General features: G+C 38.7%; 1 protein-coding gene and 1 long non-coding RNA gene across 2 annotated transcripts in view; one reads left to right on the top strand and one right to left on the bottom strand.

Annotated features, from left to right (window-relative positions):
- Window positions 1-4,183: 4,183 nt before the first annotated feature.
- Window positions 4,184-6,578, bottom strand: LOC111948473. Its single transcript, XR_002874489.1, has 3 exons — window positions 6,490-6,578; window positions 6,069-6,137; window positions 4,184-4,684 (listed from the first exon to the last, which is right to left on the bottom strand). It is a non-coding gene; the product is annotated as an uncharacterized LOC111948473 (long non-coding RNA).
- Window positions 6,493-13,918, top strand: part of myo7a (myosin VIIA) — a 33,513-nt gene continuing 26,087 nt past the window's right edge. Inside the window, exons 1-11 of the mRNA XM_023961764.1 lie at window positions 6,493-6,665; window positions 7,367-7,509; window positions 7,626-7,739; window positions 8,037-8,280; window positions 10,440-10,516; window positions 10,695-10,814; window positions 11,044-11,186; window positions 11,635-11,845; window positions 12,439-12,574; window positions 12,857-12,963; window positions 13,481-13,522. Of these exons, the coding sequence (XP_023817532.1) occupies window positions 6,530-6,665; window positions 7,367-7,509; window positions 7,626-7,739; window positions 8,037-8,280; window positions 10,440-10,516; window positions 10,695-10,814; window positions 11,044-11,186; window positions 11,635-11,845; window positions 12,439-12,574; window positions 12,857-12,963; window positions 13,481-13,522 (1,473 nt within the window). The 5' untranslated portion in view covers window positions 6,493-6,529. The remainder of the gene's footprint in view (window positions 6,666-7,366; window positions 7,510-7,625; window positions 7,740-8,036; window positions 8,281-10,439; window positions 10,517-10,694; window positions 10,815-11,043; window positions 11,187-11,634; window positions 11,846-12,438; window positions 12,575-12,856; window positions 12,964-13,480; window positions 13,523-13,918) is intronic.

The raw sequence follows: 13,918 nt of genomic DNA, 5'->3' as shown, positions 1-13,918 counted from the left end.
ACAGGAAGGAAAAAAGGAAGCAAAACAAAGTTATTTTAAGAAATAGTACTTTTTTTTAACGGCTATCTATAGTTGTTCTTGTGAATATCTTTGCAATTAGAAACTCTTCCGCTGTAAACTTGATAATGCAAGAGGTGTGGCTCCTGAAGGTTAAAAAACTGACCAAACTATTCTGAATGTTTTGCTAACATGTTTCTATTTTTAAAAGAAGTATCTGTGTAGCTCTAGTTATATCAGATAATTATTAGATGCTGCAAAAGCACATGGTCAAACTGATCAAATCACACCCATTCTGATGAGTTTTTTTAACGCTAAGGAAGGACGGCCTCTTTATTATTCAAACACGCAAGAGTTGCTGGTTGGAATTCAGACTGTGACACAATAAAGAGCAATTAAAGGTGTTGGTGAGGCTCCGCAGATCCAATTGTTGTGGGTCAGTTTATCTGTATCATAGGTTGCTGAGTTGTGCTTGAGACAACTGGAGCTTCAAATCTTTCTTTCTGGATGAAGGACTTGAGGGGCGATGTGATTTCTCATTTGGATGTTTTTTTTTTGTCAAGGAATCTTTCATTTTCAACACAACTATTAAGCTACTGAGTTCACAACGCCCCGGCAACATGCTGTCAAGTGACCACTTCCAGTGAAAAGTCTAAATGCATATAAATACCCTTTTAAACTCAAACTTCTTGTGTTCACGTGAAGCTACACACATCTTTTAGACTACATACAAAACGTGCATCCATTTAGCGCGTGTGGAAAGTTAAATCAGGTCGAACTTAATCAGGGACTCAAATTTTTGTATTGACGCATGGATGGCATCCATTTAATTCACAGAAGTGCCAACCATTTGGAGGAAAAATTAACATTTGCATCAAGTCTTTAATATATCAGAATAGAGCTGTGAAATGAAAAGCCTGGACATTTGCACCGAGCCCATAGATGAAAGACATGCGCTAGTAAACGGTAGAAAAAGAAAAAGAAGCCCCTCCCTGCTCGTCCAGTGTGAACATTATAGGCTAAATGCGTGTTCTTGAATATGGTCGGTGTGAATGTGGCATCAAAGATGTAAAAGTTCTCTCAGTTTGTCTCAAACTGGACAGTCCTTTCTTCTGAAGGAGGCACCAGACACACAGATACATTCTATCTTGCTTTTCGAGTGATTTGGTATATTTAACATTAATCACAACATTTCTTGATTCAATCCCTGCAATATAAGGTAGCCTGCTCAACAGACATAATAATCTTTAGTGTCTGAAGGTTGGATTTTACAATCAGTGTTTCTTTAAATCTCCACAACTAATTCTTATCAATAACCCAAGATCACCTTGTTTACTCATTTAGTAATTTAGTGTCTTTCAGAAAAATGTTGTTTTTAGGTTTTTTAGGTTATGTTTAGGGGATTTTTATAAAATATAATATTTTTCTTTCTTTCACCTTTTCCACTATTTTTCTCTAAATACGATGTAAAATAAATGACACAAATATTTAATGAAAAAACACACCATGAATGTTTTTTTATTCTGCAAGCTGTTAAAACTCCTATTTGGAAAGTTTTCATCTTATTTTTCATGCAGCCAAGCTTGGTTTGGTTTTTTCATAATCAGATTTGAACTGGGTTTGAACGTTTGCTCAGTTTCTTCTACCTTTGTGCAGGGTGACTACGTCTGGCTGGATCTGAAAACTGGTCGGGAGTTTGAGGTTCCGATCGGCGCGGTGGTTAAGCTCTGTGACTCCGGTCAGATCCAGGTGGTGGACGATGAAGGAAACGTGAGTCCTGAAGCATATGTTACACACGTCCTCTACATCTTCTTGTTGCTCTCTCACACCCCCTCATGTCCTTATTCTCTACATCCATGACCCTCCTCTTTTTTTTTTTCCTGGTAACTCTAATCTCAGCATCCTTTTACAAACACCATCCCAAACATCTTCCACGATTTTTTCCTCTGATTGATTTATGCCTGATCCTGTCCATCCTGGTCAGAGAACCTGAAAATCTTCATCTCTGCTACTTCCATCCAAACACCACAGTCTCCTACGCCTTTCCTTTCATTCTTAATGACACTCTTTAGTCACACATCACACCTGAAACCTTCCTCCCCTCATCCCAACCTGTTTGCACATGCCTGTCCACCTCTTTCTCTGGATGTTTGAGTCCTTCTTAACCTGTGCTCCCTGTAACCTCACCTTTCCTCTTGAGTTCCTCTCACTGACACACAGGTACTCCATCTTGCTGCAGCTGATCTTCATTCCTTTTTTCCAACCTCCACCTCCCTCTAAAAGCATCACAGAACTCCTCCTTTTTCAGCTTCCACCACACGTTCCCCTGCTACCTCCTCGTCTGCATCATCTTCATCATCCTCTCTTGCTACACTCTTCCCATCCACCTATCTCTTCCCAACTTTCCATCCTTTCGTTAAAGTCCACCACCATCTGTCCTTCCACATTCCTAATATTGTCTGTCAAAGTCCCTACATTTAAAATTCCCACCCCTGCTTTTCCTTTTCTTTCCCAGCCTACAAACGTATTTTCTTCTTCTCCTTTAACCAACAACTTTCCAATGTCCACAACAACCAGTAGCAGTAGCCATGACCCATCCAATATGAACGTTCTGTTTGTGATTCTCGTGATTGATTTTTCTTTGGGTTTAAATCAGATGACCATCCTGGCAGACTCTGCTCTGCTGGTGTGCTTTACTGTTTATTGTTTTTGCTTTGCTTTTATTTGTTGTTTTTATGGCACTTATTGACACTTTTACCTTTCATTTTGTAAATCTCGTAGCTGTTGTTTTTAATGTTTTTGAGCGTTTAAAGTATGCCGCTTTGTTTGACTGCTTTCATTTTAAGGAGCCATATCAATGAATAAACTTGAACTTGACAAAACTTTCTGCATTTATGCATCGACACACTGCTCCCTTGTGGTCGCATTCTGCATTCGTTGGAAGTAGCAGCTGGTTCTAAAGGGCAAAATCCCATAGGCTACTATAGAGTGATAAACAACTAGTACTCGGTCATTATGTTTGTCAGAATAACCGTTCTTGCTATACTACCTTTTATTAACATGTTCTTGATAATACTAACTTTTTTCATGCTATTTTTGTCGTAGCACAAGTTATTCAAGTTCTAAACTGACCAATCAGTAGGTGGTATTGTGTCAAACGTTCGAAGCGTTTGATTGACAGATTATCTTTAGCCCAGGAGTGTGGCCTTCTAATGCGCTCACTCCTGATTGGAGAGAGTGGTTACCATAGAAATGTATACAGGCCAATCATGAACATCTGGTTCCAACAAGGTGAAGGACATATTGCGGAGAAATGGCGACTGAATTGACTTCCCTTGGTACAAACTGAAGCTGTTTCTTTATGAGAAACAGAAAAACAGACAGGAATACAACATCTTTTATTCTTTGTGCTATAAAACTTTTAAAGCAGACCGGCTATTAAATGTTTTAATAAATTAGTATTTTACTTATTTTTCACATTGTTGCTACTGTCATGTCTTTTATCTGCTGTTGCCGGAGAGCTGTTATCTGTCTGTCTGTCTGTCTGTCTGTCTGTCTGTCTGTTATTTATATTTAAAATCATTAAAAGTTCTTGTTCAAAATGGTAAAGAAGTACATTCCTGTGTGAGTGCGGAATAATACTGAAATACTGAAAAGAAACTTCGACTGTGTTAAATTTCTTTCACAACCCAAAAACAGACCTCTTAAAAAAGGTCAAAAATTCTTATCCCATTGGCAGATTTTGTTAAATAAACAAAATAAATCTATCTATAAATCGATTGTGTAAGAAAAATGGTTTCACCAAGAATGAACGAAAAAAATAAGATGTTTCCTTAAACTGAGAAAATTTTGCAATTGAAAAAATTTGTTGATAAGATTCCAAATTCCAATTCCAAAATTACAGTCAGCTCTTCTTTCCTCCGGCATCTCATCTATCTTTTTCCTTTCAGGAGCACTGGATCTCCCCCCAGAATGCCACTAACATTAAACCGATGCATCCAACCTCCATCCATGGGGTGGAGGACATGATCCGGCTGGGGGACCTCAATGAAGCCGGCATCCTTCGCAATCTGCTCATTAGATACAGAGAAAAGCTTATATATGTGAGTACAAAGGCCATAAAGGCAACCTCCGTATTTATAACAACCGTCTCTATCATTTTATAAATCTAATTTCTGCTGATTTGATCTAAATTTCTTGCTTATTCCCCTTTATTTTTTACCATTTCTTCTTGTCTCTACTGTCTATTCTGAAGACAAACTGTGGTGGAAGGGTGAGTCGATTCTTTGACCTAAAGCATGACTACAGAAGGAAGTTTTTCATGATCATCACCTGACATAGCGACAGAAAGAAGCATGAACTTCTCAGCTGTATGCTTGTCAAACGTTTTCAGTCATAAATCAGACAGTGAGGAAGGTGCGAGTTAGTCGTGGTTACTTTTTGTAGAAATTGTCTCATTGGAAGTATCACGTTTGTGAAGCTCAAGTCAAATTGCTTTGTGTTACTGGCTCAGTGGCCTCACTCGGACTCACCAGTAACCAAGTTAGGCTCTGGGAGCATGTTGTTTCCAACATGACCGTTCGTTCTCTTGTGACGAACACTGATACTCTTTTTATTGTCCTCCTTCAACATCTGAGCTACGAGAGCGCCGTCACATCATCACCTTCAGGGGCTGGCTGTTGTCTCCCTGCAGCAACAACAAAAAACAGTGTTTGACAGACTTTTTGTTGTTGTATCTTTTTTTTTGAAGTGCTAAAACTGCCCAGAGCGGTGTGTGTGGTAGTTCATGTGAGTAAACACTCATGGACGGTGTTGAAACACTGAGGTGTATGTCAAAAAGTCTGAAAATTACAGTTTTATTACTTTTTCCCCAGCTGTATTGTAAAGTTTTGACTCAAGTCTTGCCTTTGAAATTATTACGGTATTAAAGTACGTAGCTTGAATGTCCATTTAGCAATAACCTCATAGAATCTACTGCAGTTTTTGTAAAACTGATTCATTCAAAGTCAGACTGGAGAATTACATTTAAAACATTCATTGCTGGCACTTTTCTTTGCATGAAACCTTTAGCATTTGTTAAATTTTAACAAATTGAAACGTGGCTAAACGAGGTCCTGCATTCTGTTTCCAAATTTGAAGCAAAAATACTAAATGTTGTAGTTCCTCAAATGACCACTAGAGGCTGGCTTCAGAAGGAAAAGGTTTCCCTGTTAGTTATACTTAAAACATTCCAACTTCAATTCAACTCTTTAATCCTCGTTTCAGGCTTGTTTTCAAAAACATTCTTAATGCTTCTACCTTGATTTTCTGTGCAAGTCAAGTGCAGACGACCTCTTTTGATTTTATAGAAGCTCAAATTTCTGTATAATCACATTTAATTTACTTGAATGTGGGAGGAGCCTACAAAACTCTCACTTAGTCCTGCTGTTTTAGGAAAGTTGGTGACTTGGGCAAAGTAAACCCCAGTCAAAAGGTCCGCTGCACCTCATGGATTATTTTTGCAATGGAGAATCATATGGAATATGAATATTAGTCCAGTGTGTACACTTATTTTATATATCTACACTCTAATTCTTGGTTTTGAGTCACAAAAAAATTAAGTGAGTTTGCGAGAATTGCATTTGAAACTCACTTAACTGACAGGAAGACTTTAACTCTTCTAAAAAGTCATACTATCATAAACTTAATAATGCAATCTAACTGCGTGGATATGATCAAATATTGCATTCAAACCCCTTTTGGTTCACATTTTGATGAAAACGCTGCCTTCCTGTACTTCTCCCTCCTATAGACCCACTCCAATAATCTTTTACTCTTCTTTAAAAAATGTTTCCAGTGGTCTTTAAACGACGATTATGCCAAAATCAAAAAACCTGTTGCGTTTTTTTGTCTGCTCCTGATTTACAACGATTTGAAATAAATAAATACTCAGAACTACAAATTTAAGCCGAGTTTTTTCAATATATGTCCTCCATCATGAGAACAATGCTTAAAAAAGATATTAAACACATCAAAAAGCAAATTTTTTCAAAACCATAAACCTCTTTGACTTTAACCCCCCCCAGACTTACACAGGCTCCATCCTGGTCGCTGTCAACCCTTACCAGCTGCTGCCCATCTACACAGCTGATCAGATCCGCCTGTACACCAACAAGAAGATCGGTGAAATGCCGCCACACATTTTTGCAATCGCCGACAACTGTTACTTCAACATGCAGAGGAACAACCGAGACCAGTGCTGCATTATCAGGTATACAGAGGTTTGGAACATCAAAACAAAATCCAATATTTCCATCTTCATCATGAGAAAATCTACGGTATGTAAACCTTTAGTGGAATTAAAACATTTGTATTTTACAAAATAAAAAACATAAGTACGTATAAAGAAAAGGCGTATTCACACTTATAACAAAGTACTCAAGGTACGCCAAAAATGTATTTTACAAATAAAATAAAATAGTAAAATCATTGTATAAAAAGGTGTCACATGACCTCCAGTCTTTTGAAAGTCTTTGTTTGTCTGGTATCACTGATGGATGACTTAAGTGGAGAGTCTGGAGCAGGAAAAACAGAGAGCACCAAACTGATCCTGCAGTTTCTGGCCGCCATCAGTGGACAACACTCCTGGATTGAACAACAGGTCCTGGAGGCCAACCCCATTCTAGAAGGTGAGATCACATGAAGACAACACAGATACATTTCTGGTTAAAGACTCACACCTGATTGTGCCTCATTTGTTTTCCACTTTTTACCTGACTCTCAGCTGTTTGTGCTGGGCGGGGTCAGACACCTGTCAGGTCTAGATGACAGACCAAATCACATTTGTCCAAATTAAATGCTGATTTTAAACTTTCTCCCATCTGAGTCCAATAAAACGTCTGGACTGTCCTGGTCTGGGTGTTCCCTCAGGATGCTGTCACATACTGTGTTTTGGAGAGTTGGTTTAGTTTGGCTGAATGTTGATGTTATCAAACAAGAGAATTCTGTCTCATCTATACAAAAAATTTTGGTTCACTTGCAAGTGAACTCTGGTGCAATTCATTACAAGTGAACCCAAACTTTGGATCAAATATTTAAAAAAAAAAAAACATTTTTTAAGTGCGTTCTGTGCATTTCCTGAATCTAAACAAGTTTGAATCACTTGAAAAGCCAGAAAATAATGTAATAAATGTATTTTAAATATATAAAAACTCAGATCACAAGTGGAACAAGCCAGTGTTTTCTTGTTGTTTTTTTCTCTTGACTTAAAGTTTCGGTTAATTTAAAGGAAACCTCAATCATAAAAAGTTTGAATCAAATCTTTGTCCAAAAACACTTTCAGTTGGTTTTCCTGTACCACAATCTGTGTTGTTCATTTGTTTCCTCCTAGCCTTTGGAAATGCAAAAACAATCCGCAATGACAACTCATCCCGTTTTGGGAAATACATTGACATCCACTTCAACAAGAGAGGGGCTATAGAGGGAGCCAAGATTGAACAGTACCTGCTGGAGAAGTCCAGGGTCTGTCGACAGGTACAGCCACTTTGCAAACGCTCAAAGATCTCTAAGTTTGTTTCTAAAACTGCCGCTTCAACACGCCATGTGACGCCTTCCGATCTTTATGCCACATTTGACATTGTGTCTTTCAGGCTCACGATGAAAGAAACTATCACATCTTTTACTGCATGTTGAAGGGCATGACTGCTGAGGAGAAGAAGAAACTGGGGCTGAGCAAAGCCACTGACTACACCTACCTGACCATAGTCAGTGATGTTTCATCCTCATTCGATCAAAGGCTTCTGCTGCATTAATGTACAATCAGTTGTAAAACCGAAAAAAGCTTGGTTTGATCTTAAAATTCAGCTGATTTCTACACACCATCAATAGATCTGCATTTGAAGCTCACCTAACTGAATAAAAAAATTGCTTCCTCCGACTATAACACAACCCATCTGTGAAAAATGTTATTGGAAAACATCAGAAAACATTGACAAACAAGCAGAGATAAACAAAAAAGGCTCCAGATGTCTCTTTTCACCTACGTCTCTGCAATTCTTCAGGGCAAGTGTACGGTTTGTGACGGCCGCGATGACCTGAAGGAGTACTCCAACATCCGCTCTGCCATGAAGGTACCGATGAGTCTGTGGCAGCATTTAACGCTTTCATCTGCCTCCAAAGTCTTATTCCTTTGGTGTAATGAATGCCTCTGTTGTGTTCAGGTGCTGATGTTCACGGACAGGGAAAACTGGGAGATTTCCAAGCTACTGGCAGCAATTTTACACATGGGAAACCTACAATATGAAGGTTCTTTATTATTATTTTTTTGTTGCTTTCAAAGCTTTTGGAGTGTTTTCTTGAACTCTTTTTTCCTCTTCACCTTTAAGTTTAAACACCTGTGCAGTTTTTCTTTGTTGGTGCTGCCGTTGAACAGAGCATCCGTTTTCATTTATCAAAGAGCACTATTTGTATAGATATCTTTAAACAGCGACTTCGATCATCTTTTGATCTATTTTTAGAGCGTTCCCAGGGGTTTTATTTATGCAGAAGACAGGCGCTTCTCTTGCCATCCGCCCCGGCCGTCCCTTACTCTCTCTGGCAGCTCTGAGTTCGAGCGGAGCCGCAAAGACAGAAGAGGCAGCTCAGAACCCCCGTCTTGCAAGGAAATAGGTCCGGTAGAATTCTGGGGGAAGAGGGGGGGGGTTTGCAGCCACAATTTTTCTTGTATCTAAAACAAAAAAACTATAAATGTTGATGCAAAAAAATACAAAAAAGAAAAACAGAGGGCACTAGGGCACTTTTGATTACGAGGCAAAAAGGGTAGATGCTCCAGCAACCCTAGAGACCTATGAGTGGACGTGCCTGATTATGTCGTTTTTAGCCCAAATTTAAAAAATCTGTTTTGTTTTCCAGGACATAGTTTCTGCAGAGCGTCAGGAGTTCATTAGAAACTTACCCTGATGTACAAATCACACTAACAAGATGACGCAGAAACATATTGAAGAGCTCAAGGCCCATTAGAAAAGCAGAACAAATAATAAAAAAAACATTACATTTTAGAGATCAAAACAAAATTACAAAAATCTAAAACACGGTTGGAAAAACAGAAGCAAAATTCAAATGAAACATTTCCGAAAACAAAGGTTAACAAACCAATGAAATGTTAATAACCGAAACACAATAAGAAGCGGGTAAAGGTACGTAGTATAGGACATTGCTGATTGGATAGTGACATTTGTCCGAAGGAATTTGGCGAAAGTGATACTGAATATGCTCTGCACTAATCCTAAAACCTTTATAAATATGCGGACATTTCTTCTTTTGTTTCATGTTTAAACATTTCATTTTGATTTCTGGAAATTCATTTTGATTTCCAAAATGTTTGTTTATGTTTGTACGAAAACTTTAAAAGGTATGGACTAAAGGACATCGCTGATTGGATGATGACGTTTGTCCATCATTTCTATGGAAAGTTATTTGGCATACAGCGATACTGGTTATCGTAATCCAATCCACGATGGATGTCCCATCCCTTTTACAGTTTCTCATTGTGTTGTTTTTCTATTATTTGTTTAGGTTTTTATTGTCGTTGTTGTTGTTTTCATATGTTTTTGTGGTGAGTTATTTGCTGGTGTGATTTGCAATTCAGGGCCACTGTAGAAATTTGGCTCTGAGTTGTGTGTGGTACTGGACTATTCAAACATGTAGTTGTAGAGTTAGATAAGATAAGTTCTTCTCTAAGAGTTCTGGTACGACACCTGTCCATCCTGGGGGAGGATCCCTTCTTCATGTGGACACCTCTGAGGTTCTGTTTTCCGGAATCAATTGTTTTTAGTAGTTTTTCTTTAACGATAGGGAGGGTATAAGGGCACGGATGTTTAGTTTAGCAATTACCTTTTGTACTTTATGGCTGATTTCATGTTCTTAACTACTGGAATGAAGTCCATTGAGACGACTATTGTTGTAATATTGGACTATATAAATAAAAAATCTAATTGAACAAAAATGGCGAGCAATATCAGAGCTATCCAGCCATACAGTTTAGATCCAGATTCCAGCACAGACAAGGAAAACAAAGATGTTCATGGATCTTTTTGTCTCCACAAGTGGATGCCTCAGAATGGGGTGGAACAGGGAGCTTGTGGCCCCATCAGTGTATTTTTTGCATTGCAAATACGCTCTTTATTCGTCTGCTCGGGATTCTCAACAATTCGAATAAAGAAATACTCTAAAATGCCATTTTCATCTCCATTTTCTTTATATATATATATATATATATATATATATATATATATATATATATATATATATATATATACATATGTCCTCCATCATCAGACTAATGCTACCAGAACATGTTAAAAACAACAAAAACACAATTTTCATTGGAGCGAGTCTTTAAACATGTTTCTTACTTCAACTGTTTTATGTGTTTTGGTATAAAGTTTATTGCCTTTGTTTTTCAGCTCGTACCTACGATAACCTAGACGCCTGTGAGGTCGTCCGAAGCCCCCACCTCACCACTGCTTCTGCACTGCTGGAGGTAACCCCCTCCCCCTTCGTCAGCTTCAGTCAGCAAAGCAAATCTGGGTTTTCTGCAATCATATTCAAATTATTTGCCTCTTAATTGCATCACACCTACAATCACTGCAGACTGAGCTGACAGAGACGGAAGGTTAAACTTTCAGTCACATTGATGCAGACATGTGTGATTCCATCAGGTGGACTTTAAGGATCTGATGAACTGTCTGACCAGCCGAACGCTGATCACCAGAGGAGAGACGGTCTCCACTCCGCTCAGCATCGAACAAGCTCTGGACGTTCGAGATGCGTTTGTGAAGGTGAGGGTCAAAGCAACGCCTGTGTTGATCTGATTAATCAGATCAAAATTCACCTTTTCATCATGAATTATTAAGACTCAGCAGTTTCATGCAGCACAAAGTAGGATGAACAAAACCCTCATGGGAAAACAAACCCAACCCAAATACAGATGGAAATCTATCTTTGACACACTTAGGAGTTACTGAACCCACTTGTTGTGTGTGTGTGTGTGTTTGTGTGTGTGTTCAGGGCATCTACGGACGTTTGTTTGTGTGGATCGTGGAGAAGATCAATGCGGCCATCTACAAGCCTCCGTCCTCACAGCCCAAAGCTGGGCGGCGCTGCATCGGCCTCCTGGACATCTTCGGCTTTGAGAACTTTGTTGTCAACAGGTGAGAAAACACAAAAACAATTTTAAAAATCTGTGACAATTACAAAACTACAAAACGGCACGCGACTGTCCCAGCATGCAACAGGGCAATGCTTAAGGTGATGCTGATTATTAGAGTTTACAGGCTCACCTTCTCAAGCTTTCAAAAATGAACATCTGAAAAGGAAAAGCATAAAAATGATTAACAAGTTCAGTGGATTTGATGTTTTTGCAACAATGGTAATAAAAGGGTAAAAAATCTTCATTTTGAAAAACAAGTTATATCTTACTTTAACAAAATTATTTCTGCAGTATTGATAGGACAAACAAAGAAGGGAAAGTGTTGGAAGGGTTCAACAGAGCAGCATTTTTAGATCAATGATGATCCCAGATTTGTCTTTTCCCTCCTCCATCTTCCTCAAACCTCTTGAATCCACCGTTTCCTCCTCCTCCTCCTCCTCTTCCTCCAGTTTCGAGCAGCTGTGCATCAACTTTGCAAACGAGAACCTGCAGCAGTTCTTCGTCCGCCACGTCTTCAAGCTGGAGCAGGAGGAGTACAACCTGGAGAACATCAACTGGCAGCACATCGAGTTCACCGACAACCAGGACGCCCTGGACATGATCGCCATCAAACCAATGAACATCATCTCTCTGATTGACGAGGAGAGCAAATTTCCCAAGGTGCACCTGCTCAGTGACTCCTCTGTCTGGTTTATCAATTCTTATTGGATATTCTCACTCTGGCATATAAGCCTAAATTATTTTAACTTCTTTAAAGGTCGTGTCACTTAGCTAACATATACAATTTGTGCATTTTCCACGTATTAAATTTAGGTCTTTGGTGATACATGAGTGATAAATGTTCTTCGATGAGTGCAGATGTCTATCAAGGGTTTCAGCCGATGGGTCTTTACGTCAATTCGGTTTGGAGCTGTTGAAAATGTTTAAGAATCATGCCGTTTACGCATATTCTATGTATTTATACGCAAATCTCTCACGTGGTTCATTTGTGATACATCTGTGAAAATTTCGCGTAAACGATCACAACTTTTTTCACTTTTTCCATTCACATGTGACCAACATTCATCAATGCAATGTGCGGAAAATGTATATAGTGGCTCTTTGACACTTTCTCTGTCAGCTTCTGGTTTGTCGCGGTTCTGTTTTAGAGGATAAATGATCAACAGTGAAGTTTTATGTTAACCAGTAATCAGAGACAGGAGAGCAGAATTCGGGCGGACGCTCCTGAACTTCATCTCTTCTGCTCCTCGCAGGGCACCGACGCCACCATGCTCAACAAGCTCAACTTCCAGCACAAACTCAACACCAACTACATCCCACCAAAGAACAACCACGAGACTCAGTTTGGCATCCAGCACTTCGCTGGGGTCGTCTACTATGAGACAAAAGGTCAGAGAGGTTCACGCTGCAGAGGCGTCCAGGAAAAAGCCTGATTTCTAAATATAGTCTGCTCAGGCTGCTCCCACTTGTCACCAATAGAAAATGATGGTTTCAGAGGAGCTCCATTCTCTAAAAACTTCTCTTGTTTTCATGCCACCAGAATCTTACCAGAGTGGTTGCAAAAAGCAGGGAGTGACTGTAGTTGTTTTCTTGCCGCTACAGAAAGAGAAAAAGCTGAAATGTTTTTCGTTTTTGGTGAAACACGACGTTCGTTTGTCGCCTTGTCTGCAGGTTTCCTGGAGAAAAACAGGGACACGTTATACGGCGACATCATCCAGCTGGTTCACTCCTCCAAAAACAAGTTTATCAAGCAAATCTTTCAGGCAGACGTCGCCATGGTAACAAGCCTGCACTTACACCTGCATGGAAAAACAAAACCCACTAAGACAAGTTCTGTTTTCTTTCTTTTTACCATTTCTACATGCATGATGGACTCCACTGAATTTGACCTTTGAATTTACAGTTTGGCACAAAAAGATTCTTCCTGTCTGCTGCTTTTTATGTTTCCTCGTCCTGCATCGTTTATTTTGAAAAAGAAAGCAGACGTGACAATTTTTGAAACCTAAACTCAAGGTCAAGAAAAAAAAATCATCTTAATTAGTAAAACAACATTATTTTATGTACTAAGTGTCTGAATTTGTTGAATCTTTATCTAAAAAACAGAAGTTTATATTCAGAAATAAAACAGACATTTGTGAGTCTTTAGTTTGCAAATTCCAGGGGTTTTGTTTCTCAGCATGTTATTTTTTTTCAACATGCATGCTTCTCTGTAACTCAGTGACATCATGGCCTCCTGTTTCCCTTCTCTGTGTTTGTGTCTGTGTGTGTGTGTTCTCTGTGTGCTGCCTCTTGCAGTTTCTGTGTGGTTATGCTCCTGGTGCCACAGCTCTTTCCAAGGTAACAACAACGTCCAAATTCCTAAACGATCTCTGTTACATTCTAGTTCATCATGTTGGACTTCCTGTATGACTTTTATGACTTAAAAACATTTATTTTTATTTTATTGTCTATCAAAACAAAGACAATTTTATTCTAAATCATATTTAAACTGTGTGACATTGTTTGTTTAATATTTTATAGGTTTTCAAAGGAAAAGTCAGAGTATTTCTGCTTTCAGTCTTTATTAATAAAACGACATGTGATTACTGCCCTCTAGTGGTCAGATTTCAAAGTTACAACAAGGAACAACTTTATAATTTTGGTTTTTCTTCATAAAAATACACACAAAAGCAGTTATTATTAGATGTTAAAACCACAAAAAGGGTTTACTTTTAAAATAAAATATGAAATTGA

The sequence above is a fragment of the Oryzias latipes genome, chromosome 13 (genome assembly GCF_002234675.1).
Source record: "Oryzias latipes chromosome 13, ASM223467v1".
Lineage (NCBI taxonomy): Eukaryota > Metazoa > Chordata > Actinopteri > Beloniformes > Adrianichthyidae > Oryzias > Oryzias latipes.
The sequence above is the reverse complement of the archived record's forward strand: the minus strand, read 5'-3'. Positions and strand labels throughout refer to the sequence as shown.